The sequence below is a fragment of the Triticum urartu genome, chromosome 7A (genome assembly GCF_056163025.1).
Source record: "Triticum urartu cultivar PI428250 chromosome 7A, HENAU_Tu73, whole genome shotgun sequence".
In the NCBI taxonomy this organism is placed as follows: Eukaryota; Viridiplantae; Streptophyta; class Magnoliopsida; order Poales; family Poaceae; genus Triticum; species Triticum urartu.
In genome coordinates, this window is record NC_141879.1 from 496,745,765 (window position 1) to 496,765,232 (window position 19,468).

General features: G+C 43.5%; 1 protein-coding gene across 1 annotated transcript in view; it reads right to left on the reverse strand.

The window, feature by feature from the left end:
* Positions 1-11,791: 11,791 nt before the first annotated feature.
* LOC125524852 (GDSL esterase/lipase EXL1) overlaps positions 11,792-19,468 on the reverse strand; it is a 30,478-nt gene continuing 22,801 nt past the window's right edge. Inside the window, exon 5 of the mRNA XM_048689875.2 lies at positions 11,792-12,180. Coding sequence (XP_048545832.1) covers positions 11,993-12,180 — 188 coding nt within the window. The 3' untranslated portion in view covers positions 11,792-11,992. The remainder of the gene's footprint in view (positions 12,181-19,468) is intronic.

Here is a 19,468-nt window from a genome sequence, read left to right on the forward strand (position 1 = left end):
CTCAATGAAAGCACCAATGTCAGTGTCAAAACCGGTGGATCTCGGGTAGGGGGTCCCAAACTGTGCGTCTAGGCCGGATGGTAACAGGAGGCAGGGGACACGAAGTTTTACCCAGGTTCGGGCCTTCTCGATGGAGGTAAAACCCTACGTCCTGCTTGATTAATATTGATGATATGGGTAGTACAAGAGTTGATCTACCACGAGATCAGAGAGGCTAAACCCTAGAAGCTAGCCTATGGTATGATTGTTGATGTGTACGTTATCCTATGGACTAAAACCCTCCGGTTTATATAGACACCGGAGAGGGTTAGGGTTACATAGAGTCGGTTACAATGGTAGGAGATCTGAACATCCGTATCGCCAAGCTTGCCTTCCACGCCAAGGAAAGTCCCTTTCGGATACGAGACAGAGTCTTCAATCTTGTATCTTCATAGTCCAGGAGTCCAGCTGAAGGTATAGTTCGGCTATCCGAACACCCCCTAATCCAGGACTCCCTCAATATGCTTGAGTATTTAAGTCTCATGTCAAAACTAGACTATTGCTTTGAACAATATAAAATTCCAAATGTCCATGCTACAAACAAAAGAATATGAGATGACATGTTAGGCAGCATTGCACATCAAAAATTCTGTTTCTATCATTTACCTACTCGAGGATGAGCAGGAATTAAGCTTGGGGATGCTGATATGTCTCCAGCGTATCTATAATTTCTTATTGTTCCATGATGTTATATTATCATTCTTGGATGTTTTACAATCATTTTATATCAACTTTATATCATTTTTGGGACTAACCTATTGACCCATTGCCAGTTGCTGTTTTTTGCTTGTTTTTTACATCGTAGGAAATCAATATCAAACAGAGTCCAAACACCATGAAACTTTTTGTGGACTTTTTATGGACCAGAAGACCACCAATAAGCCAGAGCAGCACCTGGGGGGGTGCCCCGAGGGGGCATAATCCACCAGGGCACGCCTGGGGGCCTAGGCGCGCCCATGTGGGTTGTGACCACCTCGGTGGCCTCGTGCACCCCCTCTTCACCCTATAAATTGCCAAATATTCCTAAACCCTCAGAGGAAACCCTAGATCAGAAGTTCCACCGCCTAAGGCTCTGTAGCCACAAGAAACCAATCTAGACCCCGTTCTGGCACCCCGCCAGAGGGGGGAATCATCACCGGTGGCCATCTTCATCATCCCGGCGGCCACAACGATGAGGAGGGAGTAGTCCACCCTCGGGGCTGAGGATTTGGACCAGTAGCTTTGTGTTTAATCTCTCACTCACGCGTTCTTGAGATGTCACCATGTTCATGTATCGCAGGCTTTGTTAATATAGTCGGATCATATGGTGTTTTCCCCTCTCCATCTTGTGATGAATTGAGTTTTCCCTTTGAGATTTCGTTTTATTGGACCGAATACTTTTATGATGAGAGCACTGGATATATGTCTTGCATATGAATACTCATGGTGACAATGGGGTATCATATTGATTCACTTGATATGTGTTTTGGCATCCAAATCGCAGATTCCCGTAGTGACATTGGGGTAATCTATTCATAGGGGTTGATGCACGTTCTCGCCTTTTGTTTCTCCGGTAGAAATCCTGGGGCACTCTTTGAGGTTCTTTGTGTTGGATTGAGTATTATGAATCTGAAATTATTTGGTGTTATTTTAGTATGAACTCTTGGATAGATCGATCGGAAAGAATAGCTTCGAGGTGGTTTCGTACCCTACAAACGATTTCTTCTTATATTCTCCGCTAGATAGGAACTTTGGAGTGATTCTTCATTGCACTTTGAGGGATGGTTATATGATCCAATTATATTAGCACTGTTGAGAGATTGCACTAGCGAAAGTACGGACCCTAGGCCTCATTTTCAAGCATTGCAATATCGTTTTTGTGCCTATTTACTATTTTCTACCTTGCTGTTTTTATTTATTTAGATTGTAAAAATATATTTCTACCATCCATATTACTCTTGTATCATCATCTCTTCGCCGAACTAGTGCACCTATACAAATTGCCATTGTATTAGGTGTGTTGGGGACACAAGAATTTCTTGTATTTGATTGGAGGGTCATTTGAGAGAGACCATCTTCATCCTACACCTCCGATGGATTGATAAACCTTAGATCATCCACTTGAGGGAAAAAATTTACTGTCCTACAAAACTCTACGCTTGGAGGCCCAACACGCGTCTACAAGAATAAAGTTGCGTAGTAGACATCATTTAGTCATCCAAATAGCATCCACTTTGCATCTCTCCACAACTGTTGCCTATATATACATGGTCACTGGCTTGGCAGAATACTAAAAAAATTTAGTACACTAATAAGGGTGGGAGCATCTACCTTACTATTAACAGAATACCAAAAAAATAGTATGCTAATAAGGGTGAGAGCGTCTACCTTACTTGTTGGAAATATGCCCTAGAGGCAATAATAAAAGCATTATTATTATATTTCCTTGTTCATGATAATTGTCTTTATTCATGCTATAATTGTGTTATCCGGAAATCGTAATACATGTGTGAATAACAGACACCAACATGTCCCTAGTAAGCCTCTAGTTGACTAGCTCGTTGATCAACAGATAGTCATGGTTTCCTGACTATGGACATTGGATGTCATTGATAACGAGATCACATCATTAGGAGAATAATGTGATGGACAAGACCCAATCCTAAACATAGCACAAGATCGTATAGTTCGTTTGCTAGAGTTTTTCCAATGTCAAGTATCCTTTCCTTAGACCATGAGATCGTGTAACTCCCGGATACCGTAGGAGTGCTTTGGGTATACCAAACGTCACAACGTAACTGGGTGACTATAAAGGTAGACTACGGGTATCTCTGAAAGTATCTGTTGGGTTGACACGGATCAAGACTGGGATTTGTCACTCCGTATGACGGAGAGGTATCACTGGGCCCACTCGGTAATGCATCATCATAATGAGCTCAAAGTGACCAAGTGTCTGGTCACGGGATCATGCATTGAGGTACGAGTAAAGTGACTTGCCGGCAATGAGATTGAACGAGGTATTGGGATACCGACGATCGAATCTCGGGCAAGTAACATACCGATTGACAAAGGGAATTGCATACGGGGTTGCTTGAATCCTCGACATCGTGGTTCATCCGACGAGATCATCGTGGAGCATGTGGGATCCAACATGGGTATCCAGATCCCGCTGTTGGTTATTGACCGGAGAGTCATCTCGGTCATGTCTACATGTCTCCCGAACCCGTAGGGTCTACACACTTAAGGTTCGGTGACGCTAGGGTTGTAGGGATATGTATATGCAGTAACCGAATGTTGTTCGGAGTCCCGGATGAGATCCTGGACGTCACGAGGAGTTCCGGAATGGTCCGGAGGTAAAGAATTATATATAGGAAGTGCTATTTTGGGCATCGGGACAAGTTTCGGGGTCACCGGTATTGTACCGGGACCATCGGAGGGGTCCCGGGGGTCCACCGGGTGGGGACACCTGTCCCGGGGGCCCACATGGGCTGTAGGGGGTGCGCCTTGGCCTACATGGGCGAAGGGCACCAGCCCCAAGAGGCCCATGCGCCTAGGGTTTCAAAAGGGGAAGAGTCCCACAAGTGGAAGGCACCCCCTAGGTGCCTTGGGGGGAGGGAAACCTCCCTTGGCCGCCGCCCCCCTAGGAGATTGGATCTCCTAGGGCCGGCGCCCCCCCTAGGCCCTCCTATATATAGTGGGGGAAGGAGGGATTTTAACCCCATGCCTTTGGTTGCCTCCTTCTCCCTCTCCAACACCTCCTCCTCCTCCATAGCGCTTGGCAAAGCCCTGACGGAGTACTGCAGCTCCACCACCACCAAGTCGTCGTGCTGCTGCTGGAGCCATCTTCCTCAACCTCTCCTTCCCTCTTGCTGGATCAAGAAGAAGGAGACGTTACACTGACCGTACGTGTGTTGAACGCGGAGGTGCCGTCCGTTCGGTGCTAGGATCTCCGGTGATTTGGATCACGTGTGTTCGACTACCTCATCCCCGTTCTTTGAACGCTTCCGCTCGCGATCTACAAAGGTATGTAGATGCATCCGATCACTCGTTGCTAGATGAACTCATAGCTGGATCTTGGTGAAACCGTAGGAAAATTTTTGTTTTCTGCAACGTTCCCCAACAATGGCATCATGAGCTAGGTCTATGCGTAGTTCTTCTTGCGCGAGTAGAACACAATTTGTTGTGGGCGTAGATGTTGTCAACTTTCTTGCCGCTAATAGTCTTATCTTGCTTCAACGGTATTGTGGGATGAAGCGGCCCGGACCAACCTTACACGTACGCTTACGTGACACCGGTTCCACCGACTAACATGCACAAGTTGCTTAAGGTGGCTGGCGGGTGTCTGTCTCTCCCACTTTAGTTGGAGCGGATTCGATGAAAAGGGTCCTTATGAAGGGTAAATAGAAGTTGACAAATCATGTTGTGGCTTTCACGTAGGTAAGAAAACGTTCTTGCTAGAACCCTACTTCAGCCACGTAAAACTTGCAAACAACAATTAGAGGACGTCTAACTTGTTTTTGCAGCAAGTGCTTTGTGATATGATATGGCCAAAGTTGTGATGAATGATGAATGATATATATGTGATGTATGAGATGTTCATGCTATTGTAATAGGAATCACGACTTGCATGTCGATGAGTATGACAACCGGCAGGAGCCATAGGAGTTGTCTTTATTTTTTGTATGACCTGCGTGTCATTGAGAAACGCCATGTAAATTACTTTACTTTATTGCTAAACGCGTTAGCCATAGTAGTAGAAGTAATAGTTGGCAAGCAACTTCATGGAGACACGATGATGGAGATCATGATGATGGAGATCATGATGATGGAGATCATGATGATGGAGATCATGGTGTCATGCCGGTGACAAGATGATCATGGAGCCCCAAGATGGAGATCAAAGGAGCTATCTGATATTGGCCATATCATGTCACTTTTATTATTTGATTGCATGTGATGTTTATCATATTTATGCATCTTGTTTACTTAGAACGACGGTAGTAAATAAGATGATCCCTCATAATAATTTCAAGAAGTGTTCCCCCTAACTGTGCACCGTTGCGACAGTTCGTTCGTTTCTAAGCATCACGTGATGATCGGGTGTGATAGATTCCAACGTTCACATACAACGGGTGTAAGACAGATTTACACATGCAAACACTTAGGTTGACTTGACGAGCCTAGCATGTACAGACATGGCCTCGGAACACAGAAGACTGAAAGGTCGAGCATGAGTCGTATAGAAGATACGATCAACATGAAGATGTTCACCGATGTTGACTAGTCCGTCTCACGTGATGATCGGACACGGCCTAGTTGACTCGGATCATGTTATACTTAGATGACTAGAAGAGGGATGTCTATCTAAGTGGGAGTTCATTGAATAATTTGATTAGATGAACTTAATTATCATGAACTTAGTCTAAAATATTTACAATATGTCTTGTAGATCAAATGGCCAACATAGTCCTCAACTTCAACGCGTTCCTAGAGAAAACCAAGCTGAAAGACGATGGCAGCAACTACACGGACTGGGTCCGGAACCTGAGGATCATCCTCATAGCTGCCAAGAAAGATTATGTCCTACAAGCACCGCTGGGTGATGCACCTGTTCTCCCTGCAGAACAAGACGTTATGAACACTTGGCAGGCACGTACCGATGACTACTCCCTCGTTCAGTGCGGCATGCTTTACAGCTTAGAGCCGGGGCTCCAAAAGCGTTTTGAGAGACATGGAGCATATGAGATGTTCGAAGAGCTGAAAATGGTTTTTCAAGCTCATGCCCGGGTCGAGAGATATGAAGTCTCCGACAAATTCTTCAGTTGTAAGATGGAGGAAAATAGTTCTGTTAGTGAGCACATACTCACTATGTTTGGGTTACATAACCGCTTGACTCAGCTGGGAGTTAATCTCCCGGATGATGCGGTCATTGACAGAATCCTCCAGTCGCTTCCACCAAGCTACAAGAGCTTTGTGATGAACTTCAATATGCAGGGGATGGAAAAGACCATTCCTGAAGTATTTGCTATGCTGAAATCAGCAGAGGTAGAAGTCAAGAAGGAACATCAAGTGTTGATGGTGAATAAAACCACTAAGTTCAAGAAGGGCAAGGGTAAAAAGAACTTCAAGAAGGACGGCAAGGGAGTTGTCGCGCCCGGCAAGCAAGCTGCCGGGAAGAAGCCAAAGAATGGACCCAAGCCCGAGACTGAGTGCTTTTATTGCAAGGAAAGTGGTCACTGGAAGCGGAACTGCCCCAAATACTTAGCGGACAAGAAGGCCGGCAAAACAAAAGGTATATGTGATATACATGTAATTGATGTGTACCTTACCAGTACTCGTAGTAGCTCCTGGGTATTTGATACCGGTGCAGTTGCTCACATTTGTAACTCAAAGCAGGAGCTGCGGAATAAGCGGAGACTGGCAAAGGACGAGGTGACGATGCGCGTCGGGAATGGTTCCAAGGTCAATGTGATCGCCGTCGGCACGCTACCTCTACATTTACCTACAGGATTAGTTTTAAACCTCAATAATTGTTATTTAGTGCCAGCTTTGAGCATGAACATTGTATCGGGATCTCGTTTAATTCGAGATGGCTACTCATTTAAATCCGAGAATAATGGTTGTTCTATTTATATGAGAGATATGTTTTATGGTCATGCTCCGATGGTGAATGGTTTATTCTTCCTCGAACGTAATGCTACACATGTTCATAGTGTGAAAACCAAAAGATGTAAGGTTGATAACGATAGTCCCACATACTTGTGGCACTGCCGCCTTGGTCACATAGGTGTCAAACGCATGAAGAAGCTCCATGCAGATGGAATTTTAGAGTCTCTTGATTATGAATCATTTGACACGTGCGAACCATGCCTCATGGGTAAAATGACCAAGACTCCGTTCTCAGGAACAATGGAGCGAGCAACCAACTTACTGGAAATCATACATACTGATGTGTGCGGTCCAATGAGTGTTGAGGCTCGCGGTGGCTATCGTTATGTTCTCACTCTCACTGATGACTTGAGTAGATATGGGTATATCTACTTAATGAAACACAAGTCTGAAACCTTTGAAAAGTTCAAGGAATTTCAGAGTGAGGTTGAGAATCAACGTGACAGGAAAATCAAGTTTCTACGATCAGATCGTGGAGGAGAATACTTGAGTCAGGAATTTGGCACACACTTAAGAAAATGTGGAATAGTTTCGCAACTCACGCCGCCTGGAACACCTCAGCGTAATGGTGTGTCCGAACGTCGTAATCGCACTCTATTAGATATGGTGCGATCTATGATGTCTCTTACCGATTTACCGCTATCTTTTTGGGGCTATGCTTTAGAGACTGCTGCATTCACTTTAAATAGGGCTCCGTCGAAATCCGTTGAGACGACACCGTATGAATTATGGTTTGGGAAGAAACCTAAGCTGTCGTTTCTAATAGTTTGGGGATGCGATGCTTATGTCAAGAAACTTCAACCTGAAAAGCTCGAACCCAAGTCGGAAAAATGCGTCTTCATAGGATAACTATTGGGTATACCTTCTACCTCAGATCCGAAGGCAAGATCTTTGTTGCCAAGAATGGATCCTTTCTAGAGAAAGAGTTTCTCTCGAAAGAAGTAAGTGGGAGGAAAGTAGAACTTGATGAAGTATTACCTCTTGAACCGGAAAATGGCACAACTCAAGAAAATGTTTCTGAGGTGCCTGCACCGACTAGAGAGGAAGTTAATGATAATGATCAAGATACTTCTGATCAAGCTCCTACTGAAATTCGAAGGTCCACAAGGACACGTTCCGCACCAGAGTGGTACGGCAACCCTGTCTTAGAAATCATGTTGTTAGACAACGGTGAACCTTCGAACTATGAAGAAGCGATGGCGGGCCCGGATTCCGACAAATGGCTAGAAGCCATGAAATCCGAGATAGGATCCATGTATGAAAACGAAGTATGGACTTTGACTGACTTGCCCGTTGAGCGGCGAGCCATAGAAAATAAATGGATCTTTAAGAAGAAGACAGACGCGGATGGTAATGTGACCATCTATAAAGCTCGGCTTGTCGCTAAGGGTTATCGACAAGTTCAAGGGGCTGACTACGATGAGAATTTCTCACCGGTAGCGAAGCTAAAGTCCGTCCGAATCATGTTAGCAATTGCCGCATTCTATGATTATGAGATATGGCAAATGGATGTCAAAACGGCATTCCTTAATGGTTTCCTTAAGGAAGAATTGTATATGATGCAGCCGGAAGGTTTTGTCGATCCTAAGGATGCTAACAAGGTGTGCAAGCTCCAACGCTCTATTTATGGGCTGGTGCAAGCATCTCGGAGTTGGAACATTCGCTTTGATGAGATGATCAAAGTGTTTGGGTTTACACAGACTTATGGAGAAGCCTGCATTTACAAGAAAGTGAGTGGGAGCACTGTAGCATTTCTCATATTATATGTAGATGACATACTTTTGATGGGAAATGATATAGAACTCTTGGACAGCATTAAGGCCTACTTGAATAAGAGTTTTTCAATGAAGGACCTTGGAGAAGCTGCTTATATATTAGGAATCAAGATCTATAGAGATAGATCGAGACGCCTCATAGGTCTTTCACAAAGCACATACCTTGATAAGATATTGAAGAAGTTCAATATGGATCAGTCTAAGAAGGGGTTCTTGCCTGTGCTGCAAGGTGTGAAATTGAGCTCAGCTCAATGTCCGACCACGGCAGAAGATATAGAAGAGATGAGTGTCATCCCCTATGCCTCAGCCATAGGTTCTATTATGCATGCCATGCTGTGTACCAGACCTGATGTAAACCTTGCCGTAAGTTTGGTAGGAAGGTACCAAAGTAATCCCGGCAAGGAACACTGGACAGCGGTCAAGAATATCCTGAAGTACCTGAAAAGGACTAAGGAAATGTTTCTCGTTTATGGAGGTGACGAAGAGCTCGTCGTAAAGGGTTACGTCGACGCTAGCTTCGACACAGATCTGGATGACTCTAAGTCTCAAACCGGATACGTGTATATTTTGAATGGTGGGGCAGTAAGCTGGTGCAGTTGCAAGCAGAGCGTCGTGGCGGGATCTACATGTGAAGCGGAGTACATGGCAGCCTCGGAGGCAGCACATGAAGCAATTTGGGTGAAGGAGTTCATCACCGACCTAGGAGTCATACCCAATGCGTCGGGGCCAATCAAACTCTTCTGTGACAACACTGGAGCTATTGCACTTGCCAAGGAGCCCAGGTTTCACAGGAAGACAAGGCACATTAAGCGTCGCTTCAACTCCATTCGTGAAAATGTTCAAGATGGAGACATAGATATTTGTAAAGTACATACGGACCTGAATGTAGCAGATCCGTTGACTAAACCTCTCCCTAGAGCAAAACATGATCAACACCAGAATTCCATGGGTGTTCGATTCATCACAATGTAACTAGATTATTGACTCTAGTGCAAGTGGGAGACTGTTGGAAATATGCCCTAGAGGCAATAATAAAAGCATTATTATTATATTTCCTTGTTCATGATAATTGTCTTTATTCATGCTATAATTGTGTTATCCGGAAATCGTAATACATGTGTGAATAACAGACACCAACATGTCCCTAGTAAGCCTCTAGTTGACTAGCTCATTGATCAACAGATAGTCATGGTTTCCTGACTATGGACATTGGATGTCATTGATAACGAGATCACATCATTAGGAGAATAATGTGATGGACAAGACCCAATCCTAAACATAGCACAAGATCGTATAGTTCGTTTGCTAGAGTTTTTCCAATGTCAAGTATCCTTTCCTTAGACCATGAGATCGTGTAACTCCCAGATACCGTAGGAGTGCTTTGGGTATACCAAACGTCACAACGTAACTGGGTGACTATAAAGGTAGACTACGGGTATCTCTGAAAGTATCTGTTGGGTTGACACGGATCAAGACTGGGATTTGTCACTCCGTATGACGGAGAGGTATCACTGGGCCCACTCGGTAATGCATCATCATAATGAGCTCAAAGTGACCAAGTGTCTGGTCACGGGATCATGCATTGCGGTACGAGTAAAGTGACTTTCCGGCAACGAGATTGAACGAGGTATTGGGATACCGACGATCAAATCTCGGGCAAGTAACATACCGATTGACAAAGGGAATTGCATACGGGGTTGCTTGAATCCTCGACATCGTGGTTCATCCGATGAGATCATCGTGGAGCATGTGGGAGCCAACATGGGTATCCAGATCCCGCTGTTGGTTATTGACCGGAGAGTCGTCTCGGTCATGTCTACATGTCTCCCGAACCCGTAGGGTCTACACACTTAAGGTTCGGTGACGCTAGGGTTGTAGGGATATGTATATGCAGTAACCCGAATGTTGTTCAGAGTCCCGGATGAGATCCCGGACGTCACGAGGAGTTCCGGAATGGTCCGGAGGTAAAGAATTACATATAGGAAGTGCTATTTCGGGCATCGGGACAAGTTTCGGGGTCACCGGTATTGTACCGGGACCACCGGAGGGGTCCCGGGGGTCCACTGGGTGGGGCCACCTGTCCCGGGGGGGCCACATGGGCTGTAGGGGGTGCGCCTTGGCCTACATGGGCCAAGGGCACCAGCCCCAAGAGGCCCATGCGCCTAGGGTTTCAAAAGGGGAAGAGTCCCACAAGTGGAAGGCACCCCCTAGGTGCCTTGGGGGGGAGGGAAACCTCCCTTGGCCGCCGCCCCCCTAGGAGATTGGATCTCCTAGGGCCGGCGCCCCCCCTAGGCCCTCCTATATATAGTGGGGGAAGGAGGGCTTTTAACCCCATGCCTTTGGTTGCCTCCTTCTCCCTCTCCAACACCTCCTCCTCCTCCATAGCGCTTGGCGAAGCCCTGACGGAGTACTGCAGCTCCACCACCACCAAGCCGTCGTGCTGCTGCTGGAGCCATCTTCCTCAACCTCTCCTTCCCTCTTGCTAGATCAAGAAGAAGGAGACGTTACGCTGACCGTACGTGTGTTGAACGCGGAGGTGCCGTCCGTTCGGTGCTAGGATCTCCGGTGATTTGGATCACATCGTGTTCGACTACCTCATCCCCGTTCTTTGAACGCTTCCGCTTGCGATCTACAAAGGTATGTAGATGCATCCGATCACTCGTTGCTAGATGAACTCATAGATGGATCTTGGTGAAACCGTAGGAAAATTTTTGTTTTCCGCAACGTTACCCAACATTACTATGGTTGCTTTGGATATGTAGAAATGATATTCTATTTGATGGAAAAATCTCTTTGTATGTAGGTTATATTCTATTGTAAACATTTGCTTCATATGTGATCTATGCTACATCAAATGGAGTACTGATCACTGCTAAAGGCAGCGTATATGCGGTTGGAGCAGGTGGCCATGGAGGTTTTTACCCAACATGGGTGGCAGCATATTCTCCGTATTGGTCCACCAACTCTTTAGACATAGGCATAGTTTTAGCCTCATATGACTTTACTATTGACAATATGTCATTCTTCGTGTTGGTTGTGTTCATCTTTGTTATGCAGGGGAAAGGTGTTTCTCATCATGCTTGTCTCCACTTGATGGTACATTTTGAGTTAATAAAAGTGCCATTTATCAACAAAAAGATTATTGTTACTAGCTATGGTGTATAAGACACTCTAACAACATGGAAACACAATGGGAGGAGTCACTACCATTTTGTTTAATTTTCCTCTACACTAACTGGAAAGGCTGCCCGCTCGCAACTCCGGCTCCTCTTGTTGATCAAATTTAGGGTATGAACTTAACTGCTGTCATATGCACATCGACACCCACATTAATGCATATAAATGTGATCAATTTGGTGTAATTGTTGTTGCACAAATACATTTTGGGGTAATTTATATGGAGATACAAATACTGAATTGAAAGTGGCATATTTCTTATATATCACACTACTAGCATTCACACATTGTGGAAGGAGAAACGTTTTACTTGCTATATTTGTGAAACTTAGGTAGAGAGAATGTGAGTGTATTCACATTAGGTAGTGTAGGTTTTGATGGAAGATCTCATCAATCACAATGTTGTACGCCTTTTCGGTACAATGAAAACTATCCCAAAAAATATAGTCATAAGCGTTTGGACATGCAGGGTGGTATTGAATGAATATTGCCGCATTTAGCACATTGCTGCCACAACACCCCTCAGTTACCTCCTGGAAACCTACAAAATGGAAAGTTTCAAAATATTTAGTACTAAAATGTTACGATGATAACACATCCATATCACATATTCCTAAGCGCAAAGATAGGAACTATTGTGATTTCTTTAATATATCATATGGTCCACTATGCAACTTTTGTTACTTTACTTCATATGAAGTTTCACAACACCACCGTAATGTATCCGCTACGAAAAGTTTTTATCACTGACCAACCATTGGAGGAGAAAATTCACGAAAGTTGGTTGGGAAAACCTACATACATTGACAAAATGTCGGTCGGTAATGCGTACATATTTGGTATCAAGCGGTCGATTGGGAATGCTTATATACCCATTGAAATTTTGGTTAGTAAATAACACCGACCAACCATTTGTGGCTAAATAGATTAATGCACACGGAGGAAGAGTCATAAATGCCAAATTTTGGCCAGTCAGCGAAGCTTACTACTCTTTCCCCACAACAATAATACATCAAAATCCCTAATTCCCCACTACGAGCCGCCGCTCAGGCCACCCTATTTTTCCCCAACAACGCGAAGCTTAGGGCATCTCCAACGCAATCATCAAATGGATGCCTAATGAGTGATATTTTTGCACTCATCACACAATTGTTTAAACTGGATAATCACAGAAAATTCAAGAAAATCACTCCAATATCGCCACTAATGAGTAATGAATTCGAGAGATCGCAAATCCTTTATTTAATTTGGTTTCACATGAAAAGAGGCCAAATATGGAGATAAATCATATTTTAGAAGTAAGTAAGAAAAGGGCCATTTGCATTTCTGTCCCTAACTCGAACCACCTAATCAGATATACCCCTAATTCGAAAGCCTGCTCAAATTTGCCCCTCCGCCGTTAGGTGCCTTTATAGAAATGCCCTTTTGCGTCGTTACCGTCCGGTCAAACAGCTTTGACCGTCCTGGAAAAAAATTGCAAAAAATCTAAAATTTTGTGAGATCGAAGATACTCATGTGCCCAAGGTGTGTGCAAATTTCTGTGCTATTTGGACATTCCAGGAGCTCGTGGCGAGGAAAAACAGTTAATATGCACGCTTGTGAACAATAAATTTGAAATAAAATAGCAAAAAAAATTAAAAAAATATGAATTTTTTTGGCATCAAAGTGGCTTGGGTGCACAAGGTGCTTGCAAGTTTTTATGATCAAATGACATGCGAGGAGCTCTAGCAAGAAAAAACAAAATAGTCATTTTTTCCCAAGTTTTTTCCTGAGCCAAATTTTGTTTTTTTCTCCACAAGCCCCTCCAATGTCCAAACACAACAAAAATTTGCACGCAGCTTGCAAACCCGAGCCTCTTTGATGCCAAAAAAATTTCATATTTTTTTGAATTTTCTTACTATTTTTTTGAATTTACTATTCACAGGCTTACATATTTATTGTTTTTCCTCTAACACGAGCTCTTGGAATGTACGAACGACATGAAACTTTGCACGCACCTTGCGAACCTGAGTATCTTTGTTCCCACAAATTTTCATATTTTTTAGAATTTTTTTTCTATTTTTTCAGGATGGTCAAAGCCCTTTGACCGGCTTTGACCTGCTTTGACCGGACGGTAACGGCACAGAAGGGTATTTCTGTAAGTGCACCTAACGGCGGAGGGGAAAATTTGAGCATGCTTTGAAATTAGGGGTAAGTCTGAGACTGGGCGCAAATTAGGGGCATAGATGTAAATGTCCCGTAAGAAAATGGAGAAAGAAGGAAGGAAATTGGAGGCGCAACAGTGAAGTCAAAGCGCAAGACGACATCTGGTACGAGCGCTCGCGCTCATAATAATAGTCATATAACACACCAGCGGTTCCGTAAGGTCCAACCCTCCAACTTCTATAAAGGGGCCAACACCAGAATCGTAACAAAGGAGCATCGAGAAGACCATTCGCAAACCAGAACCCATATTCAAACCGTAGGTGCCGCCTCTTCCCATCTCATCTCCATAACCACCACCACCATCATCTCAGCAACTCCCCTCCAAGTTAGCCATAAGTGTAATCATATGTCGCATTTGACAACCATTATAAGACATATTATCAATAAAGCATTTATCTTTATGTCTTCTCCAATGATTTCTTCTTGCAATCTAATCGCCATGTGTGAGTAATTCGTAAGGCAATAGGTTGAGGCATAGCCTTGCAACCTTATGTATTTTTATGAGGGATCAATGGAATGAATTTGACTTAACATCATGTATGTGCTAGAATTATTATGTAGTTGTCTCTTGTATCTTTCTCGTTCTATGACCCTGCTGGTACCCAAGATTTTGGAGATCGATGAAGGAGGAGGTTAGGAGTAGGGAGGACAGGGAATGCTATTCTGAACACCAGTGACTGAAAGGTTTAGTACGGTAACAGAATGCCAATCCTTTGGGATACATGAGTTGTAGTGATTAAACACCCAATGCTTTTGTCGGATTATATTCTTAACCACTAGAGCTTCTTAATAACCAAGGAAACCCCGTGCGACGGTAAGGGTCTGCGGTTGGGAAATCGACTCTTGATGTAGGTCTCGGGACGGTCAAGACATGTTTGGACACATCCCACACTTCGTCTTGTTGCAATAACATCTTAATGAGTGTCAGGACAAATTAAGATCATGGTGGTCCCTAGCAAAAATATATGGTTGTAAGAATCAAGTCCTCATACCCATGCCTGTTTTAATTCTAAGTGATTCACCCCTAAGGTTGTTAAGGTCCGTTTACAAAACTAGAATTTCGTTCTCTTGTAAATACTTGGTAGAGCATATGTCGTAGTGCACATCCTCTTTGTGGGTTTGATAACTCAGGGCCACTCCCCGGGTAAAGACAGGGAAACCTTGACCATCTAAACTGGATCCCAAAGGGCATTGATTCCCCCAAATGTCCGCGGACACATCCAGACGTGTACGTAGACATCCGAATGGAGACATCTCGCCCTCACATGCAACTCTTGTCATTTATAGCTTTCGGATTCAACATAGTGGTGGGCTCCAATGGATCCATTGCGTTGGCGATGAGTGGTGGAACATGGAGGCGTGGTGGAGTTCGGGGCCATGAGGGCGACATCTGGTGCGGGAATAGTTTGGAGGATTGTGAAAATACCTTGGTGCGAGTGTAGTTTTGGGTGGGTTAAGGGTGCTGGACGTTGACATGGATGACGTATGCACTCCCCTAAAGGTCCCCCAAGTTGGGGCCGGTCTAGGGGATTTCAGACATTTGTATCAGTCCGATGCAAAATGATGGTCCATGTTGGAGGCCCAAAAGTGTTGCGACCATCTAGTCCAGACATGCAAGGGAGATTTGATGTGTCATGTTGTAGGTGCCCTTACAGCTCTCTCCAGCCATCCTCCACATCACGCCATTGTCCTCACACCCAGCTGCCACCCCACAATGTCCCCATGAGCTCGAACCCTCCCCTCGGACCAGGTTGTTCCTTCCCACCCCGTCACCAAGATCTGCTACCTCGTTGTCATCCTAGCATCAATCAAATCTCAAGGAAGACTAGGCTAAACGTGTACTAAAAGACCGTGTCAGCCTTGGCGGAGCACTCCATGTGCCATCTTGCTTATCCATTGCCTCCTCCACGCCGTCCCGCCTCTTCGTCAGTTCCTTATAAGGCCACATGTTGGGCATTCATCTTCAAGAGACCATCCACTTGACATGCAACTACACTCTAGTGAGTTTTCTGCTCCGAGTCCATACAATCTCCTATGTGGATGTCAAAATATGTGTGTTATTTTTGTACCGTTCACGATTTGAAGAGACTAGGGTGAGTATGGGTTGAAGTATAGAGAAAATGAGATTAAAAACTCATAACTTAGTTGTTCTTGCGTTTGGTGAGTGTATGTGTAAGATTAGCTAGCTGTCGAGGTTTAGTTTCAGTAAAAATGCATGAAGCATTCAATTATTATCCTACACCGCGTGTAACTAAGATGCTAAAAGCTCCCTTGCATGGATCCATCATTGCAAATGATGTCTGCGGGTGCTGCTAACCTCCTTGGAGGGCATCTTCATGGTGGTTGTCCTGTCAAGCTCCGAGGGAAACCTCAGGTTTGGCTTGTCGGACCACACAGTGGCGACATGTGGCATCGTTTACCTCCTTGGAGGCACTGTTTTGGAGCTTCACCTGATGGATCTCGGAAGCGTGGAGGTGTTCGACCACCACGTGGACTTGGCTGGAAGGGTCATTTGCTTCGAGGGATACCCTTGATCTTGGCCTTCCGGATTGGGCGATGGCGGCGTCTGGCTCTGCCCACCCTCATGGAGATATCATACTTGGAGCATGTGCTAGCTAAAGGGGTCCAGAGGTGGAGTGATGCTGCTTCTACAACATAGATGACGATGGGTCTCGACGATGGATATGTCTTGATGGAAGAGTATAGGCCAGTGGCGCACTTTGGTGTCATGGTGGCGTCGACGGTAGTTGGGCCTGACAAGGTCAATGTGTTGATCCCTCCTAAAGTTGGGATGATGAAAGATGGGGGCCACGGATTCTAGGGCTGCTGCACCATTTGGTGCTCTCGGCTCACCGTGGGGCAGCTTGACGAGGTCACCATATTAGATGGTGTGTGTTGGTGCGAGGTCAGGGCACATCATCGAGCTTGTATGTGTAGCGATAGAGGTTATCAGGAAGGTGGCTTTGGGTTGATACATGTATTTGTTTTTTCTGGCTCTGTTAAGTAATATCATAAAGATGGTTGTGTGCATCCTTGGATGCAGAGGCCAGGGGTTTCAACTCCTTTTCAGGAAAATAAAATAAAAAACTAAGATGCTAAATAGCTCCCTAGAAACAAATAATTAATTGTAGCATATAATTGTACTTCATAGTTGTATTCTTCCTTGTAATTACCTTTTTTGCATTTGTATGTTAGTATAATATTGCTATCCCATCACTGCCATCAAAGAGTGCAACTTGTATGTCTAGAGTACAGTTTCTTAGATAAGGTTGGGGTTTAGCCAATATGCTATCACTAGTAGTAAAATTGCTCATGCATGTGCATTGACGGGTGATAGTAGTCCTAGTCACAATTATGTCAATATTAGGGAAATGTTGTACCTACTCTTAAGCATCAAACTATTTTTTGGGAAGGAACCAAGCAAGTAAAAAACTTAAAATTTGTTACAAATTGTAATTCTATTAAACCATGCAAGCTATCAACTGTACATGTTCTCACACAAACTTTAGATGAACGAAATAAAGAAGGGGCATATGTTATAATTCTTGGCAAGTAATGAAGTGTTGCGACTTTTGTTCATTGAATTAATGATTCATCATCCATGAATGCGGCTATTTATATATTGTTGTTTTACATGACTCAAGATTTGAACCCAAGGAAGAAGAATATGCCAAAGAAGATGCTAACGAAGGGGTATATGTTCATTGAACAATTTTTATAAAGCCCCTTGCAAAATCTCCTCTACCCACTAACATCAAAGCATCATAATCTTCTCATCCTGATCTATATATTTTTTGTTTCCATGTTTTTGAACTAATCATTTGTCAAATTGGTATGGATGTTCTTATATATGCATGTACATGTCCTGAAACTCATGTTGCTAAGCCAAGAATTCTCTCAATCAATGAAGAAACTACTGTGGCCAGGGAGCCCCTAGGTCTGGGGACTTATGAGGTTCTTGTCAATGTTGCAATAAGAAGGAGATCTATGTTGCCGTATCAATATGATGGTTTATGACATGTAAGTGATGTTACAAAGTCCATTGCATGGCCATCTAGCAAAGTAATCACCAGCCCTATTTGTTTTCACCACTTAGCTTGGACTATTTGTTGTGCGATGCCAACTAGTTATTAATCTACTATTCTTAAATAGTTGATCCTCACTAAGTCTAATTCTCTCAACATGCGGCCTTCCATCTCACCAAGTGTGTCATGTCAGCATCCACTAACACTATTTTACAACCCCATGCAGATCACATGCATACTCTTTGTTCACACATAGTGCAAGTATGAAATATTTCTATGTTAAAAACAGTAGCTCTTGATTTAGACCATTTCCTTCATTTATAATACATTCGAAATTAATACTCAAGTTCTTGCTACAACTTGCTGGGAAATCGCCTAGTTTCCAAATGAAGCCCTATAGGCTCGAGTTGTCTTACTCATCCTGGCACTAAGGTATTTCTATCAATTAGCTATAGAATTTTTTTTCTATGCGTACCAAACCCAGTAAGGCATGGTATCATGATTATCTTTTTAACAAGTACGAGAAAGCTAGGGGTTCGCGGAGCTTAAATAGTATCTAAGTGGCTACTAAATGCACTCATAAAATTAACCTCCTTACTTAATATTTTAACATGTTTCTTTACTATCGTGGTTTATGTTTGTTGATGAATCTAATCCAATATGATGCTTGTCAAAGGAGAATCTCCACCACCTCCACCTCACACTAGATTTGCAGACTATGTGACATGATTATGTGTAATTATTAAAAAATGTGACATGATTATGTGCGCTGTTTTTTTGTTGTGATCTTGTTATCATTCTAAATTAGTATGCTTTGGTTGATAAACATATACTATAGTTTTTTACTAGGTGTTTGACTTGCTTTGTGTTGTTGATAGCAATAGAGACCATTCTTGATCTTTTCTATTGTATTTGTTCATCTTTTTCTTTTGACAATGAGTATTTGTTCATCTTCCATTCTCCCTCTTTTGTAGCGCTGTACTAGATGCGATTGAGAGCTCTAGTGCAACACATGTGCTCCTATATCACTTTTTATTGTTGGAACTGTAACTCCTAAAATGAAACTAGAAGATATATTGAATAGTGTCTTCATAATGCAGAAACCGGAACAAGATTGAATGTGGTGTGTATTATGGTCTACGAGCATGAGGAGCTACCCATCATTTTTTGCATCAACTGGATGGTTTGTGTAATGGAGAAAATTCTATTTCATTGGACATGCACCTTTTGACTATCATTTTGTAAACCTGATGTATGTGGTGAACATATGAACAATATGTGTGAGAATTAATGTATGCCATTATCATCCGGTTGTGGCTTAATATTTTGGAGGATATGCATATTGATATTTTGAATCCACACTCTTTTGGTATAAAAATTCCATGGTTGCTTGGTCTGTGTGTCCATTACCAAATATCTAGATGTAAATTTAATGTTATATTTGCCCGTGGGGCAATGTTGGTTGGCAAAGACATCGCTGTCACATAGTCGCCTTGGAAAATCTCACAACTAGACCAATAGAAGGTTGGTCAACCAAGGCTATGTTGTCGGACAGTCGGTTGACAAATGATGAAACTAAGGTCCATCGCCAAAAATATA